Here is a 3,131-nt window from a genome sequence, read left to right as displayed (position 1 = left end):
TTACAGTAATGAGGTTCCATAGAATCCACATATAAAGTCATAACAACAACCACCAAATACAAACCAAGGCTTCCAATGTTTTAAGCTCATATATTTGAGCATGACAACAAAGCTCGACAAAAGATCACAAGTGCGATTATAGTTCATTGCACATAAGGATTACTAGATATCATATCCTACAAAATAGCTAAGTCAAAAGATCAAAGAAACAACCATCACGAACTAAGGGTGATTCTTCTCCAATGCACGAAGAACGTAAGTATGATGGAAAGCTTCGGGAAGGCTATGGAACAAGTCCAAATGTTCGACTTTGCTGAGGATGAATTCAGCGGCGTCGATTTGTTGTCCAAGAGTTATGCCTTGTATATTACCAAGCATGCCAAACACTTTCTTTCTTGCCTTGCTAACATCGAACTCAAATCCAATCCTACTTGCCAACTTATCAAGTCTAGCGTTGGTTTCATCCTGTCCTTTAGCAAGCATTTCAAGCAAAGCATCAGCCCTATCAACGAGTTTGCGCTTCTTACCTGTTTTCTTTGGCAATTGAGTTCCAGAGTCACCGTTTGTCTTTGTGGGAAGCTGAGTTCCGCTGCCACTGTCCCCCGTACTCTGATCTGCCGTTTCTTGTGAGCCCATGGTGTTGACTGGCATTTCTGGAGAGCTCGTGGTGTTTTCTGGATTAGTTCCAGAGTGGCCATCAGCACTAGCTTCAAAATCAGCCTCTTCACTCCCATTACCCACACTGAGACTTGATCGCACACCATTGTACAGCTCCTGTAAATCCCGGCCAGTAGAGCCTGTTGCCCGATCCTTGCCAAAGATGTCTTTCCATTCATCAAACATAGGCCACGACTTGGAACGCATGCAGCGTGCATTCTTATCCAACTACGACAACATGAAACAACCATCACCAATCAAACACATTAGCTATGACAGAAACCTTGTAAATATAATAGAGAGCCTATATAAGAAACACACCCTAATAATTTGTTCCCATTGGTCATTATCACAATCAATCTTGTGATCGCCCTTGTAATTGAAGCCAACGCCACTTCGTTTGAGCATGTTGACCAAAGAGTAGTAGTTTTTTTTCCATTGCTGGAGCTTGGAGCTGATATGGGGGGTCGCCTTAATGTCAGTTTTTGGGCATTCTTGGTGGATGATTTCCTCAATCTTAGCTAGATACCCGCCACGGAAGCCGTTATCTGCTTTCCACTTGTTCACAACAAGGAATTTAAGGGCTACCAATAAGGCCTCTTCCTCACGAGTAGACCAGCTGCGTCGAGTCCGGTCAGTCTTCGGCCCGCGACCAGCCCTTTCTCCAATTTGGGAATCTATGCCGAAAAAATCATATGACTGGTTATTCTTGTTTTTGTTGGCTAACAACTCAAGATAAGGTATGTCAAAATAACTAACCTTCAACCATGTGAGACTTGTTCCAGGCAGAAGTGTCTCCCATATTGAGCAAATCTGATAGGTATTAAGGGAAGACACAATATCAGAAAAAAAAAAAAAAAAAAAAAAAAAAATTAGTTAGCTCTCTATGGATATCCCACTTAAACTTCAAATAACATACTCCTAAAATCTGAACTTATACATACACCATTCCATATAGTTTTGCATATTACTAAGTGACAAATATACTCCATTTGCAAACAAGAATTATGCAGAATCCTACCTATCGCGTGCTAAAAGATGAAAGTTCTCAAATGCATCATAAAGATCCAATTTCTGTTCACAAAATGGAAGGTAATATAGACGTTTGAAATACCAGTTAATAATTTCAGTCAGTTCCAAAATAAGGATAATTTTTGTCTGAATAAATGAGGAAATTGAGCTCATACATGAGGAATTTCGTCCATAATTTTCGTCTAAATAACTGAGAAATTTTCGTCAAAATAGCTTGCTCTTGATTTCCAACAAGATAGTCTAATAACTTGGGATTAAATCAAACTTGAGGCAATTTAACTGAAGGAATACCTGTTTGCAAAACTTTCGTCCAGTCTTGGCTGCGTGCAGTAGTGAGGGGAAGAAGATCTGGAAGGAAATTATAATATATATCTAGGGCTAGGGCTTAAAAGGGTATTTTGGAGAAAAATAGAAAATATTGAGGGCTAGAATGTCTACACAATATATATATTTGTTAATGTGGGTATCAAACTTGAGTGCTATTTAAGAAACTTATATTTCCTAAGGTATCAAACAATAACCGAGAAAAAGAAAAGCCAACATAATTTGGATTATTTTCTGATGTAGTTTCTTCTCTAGCATTTTCCAACTTATGCTATCAAACACACCCTAAAAGTAGAACTCACGTCTCACCAACTTTTTCAACTCACTTTCCATTAGATTTCTTAAATCTCGTGTCGGGTCAAAGTGTCCCGAATTATCTGGGACGGAGGGAGTACTATTGATTAGGACTTAGGAAGGACCTCAAGTCAACTCAGTGTTCTATCATTTTCTTCAAATCCAAATCATGTGGGCCTACTTGTGGAATTTACATAAAACAAAGAACAAGAAAAAGAAGTTACAATTAATTGTGAATAAAACTAAAATTCTTAAACCCCTCCCCACATAATTATGTCTTCCAAGTGAACTGCAATTGCCTATTTAAGGCCACATTCACATATCTTCATTTGTATACAAATATAATCAATATCCTCTTTCACAATGCTTTCAAACTTGTTGTTCATTTGCATACTAATTCCATCCTTCATTTTAACTGCTCATTCTTATAATAACAAATGCCTTCGCCATCAGGAAATCTTATTGCTTTCAACTCAAGGACGAGTTGATCTTCAATTCTTCTCTTTCGAAAAAACTGGTACGGTGGAATGAAAGTGAAGAGTGCTGCAAGTGGCACGGTGTGGAATGTGATGCTTGTGGCTACGTCGTTAGTTTGCAGCTCAGTGATGAGGCCATTTTTGGTGGAATTGGGGATTCGTCGAGTCTCTTCAGGTTTAAATATCTGCAGAAGCTTAACCTTGCTGATAATCACTTCGACTCTTACATTGATCCCATTCCAAGAGGTATTGGCAGTTTGACTTATTTGACGCACTTGAATTTGCCATCTGCTAGTTTTGGTGGGCAGGTTTCGGCTGAAATTTTATCCTTGAAGAGACTGGTCAGTC

The 3,131-nt window shown here is 38.9% G+C and overlaps 1 protein-coding gene across 1 annotated transcript; it reads right to left on the bottom strand.

The window, feature by feature from the left end:
• Window positions 1-2,023, bottom strand: LOC125203033 (uncharacterized). Its single transcript, XM_048101350.2, has 4 exons — window positions 1,981-2,023; window positions 1,417-1,470; window positions 979-1,334; window positions 1-885 (listed from the first exon to the last, which is right to left on the bottom strand). Exons 2-4 carry the CDS (start codon window positions 1,457-1,459, stop codon window positions 223-225), a joined length of 1,062 nt encoding a protein of 353 aa, XP_047957307.2. The 5' UTR covers window positions 1,460-1,470; window positions 1,981-2,023; the 3' UTR covers window positions 1-222.
• Between the last annotated feature and the right edge of the window lie 1,108 nt (window positions 2,024-3,131).

The sequence above is a fragment of the Salvia hispanica genome, chromosome 2 (genome assembly GCF_029641045.1).
Source record: "Salvia hispanica isolate PSC_SH4W2 chromosome 2, Shi_PSC_v1, whole genome shotgun sequence".
NCBI lineage: Eukaryota > Viridiplantae > Streptophyta > Magnoliopsida > Lamiales > Lamiaceae > Salvia > Salvia hispanica.
The sequence above is the reverse complement of the archived record's forward strand: the minus strand, read 5'-3'. Positions and strand labels throughout refer to the sequence as shown.

Coding starts and splice junctions, on each gene's coding strand:
- LOC125203033 (XM_048101350.2), bottom strand. CDS start 1,459: ATGGGAGACACTTCTGCCTGGAACAAGTCTCACATGGTTGAAG. Junction 1,335..1,416: donor CAAGTCTCACATGGTTGAAG/GTTAGTTATTTT, acceptor TTTTCGGCATAG/ATTCCCAAATTGGAGAAAGG. Junction 886..978: donor AATGGGAACAAATTATTAGG/GTGTGTTTCTTA, acceptor ATGTTGTCGTAG/TTGGATAAGAATGCACGCTG.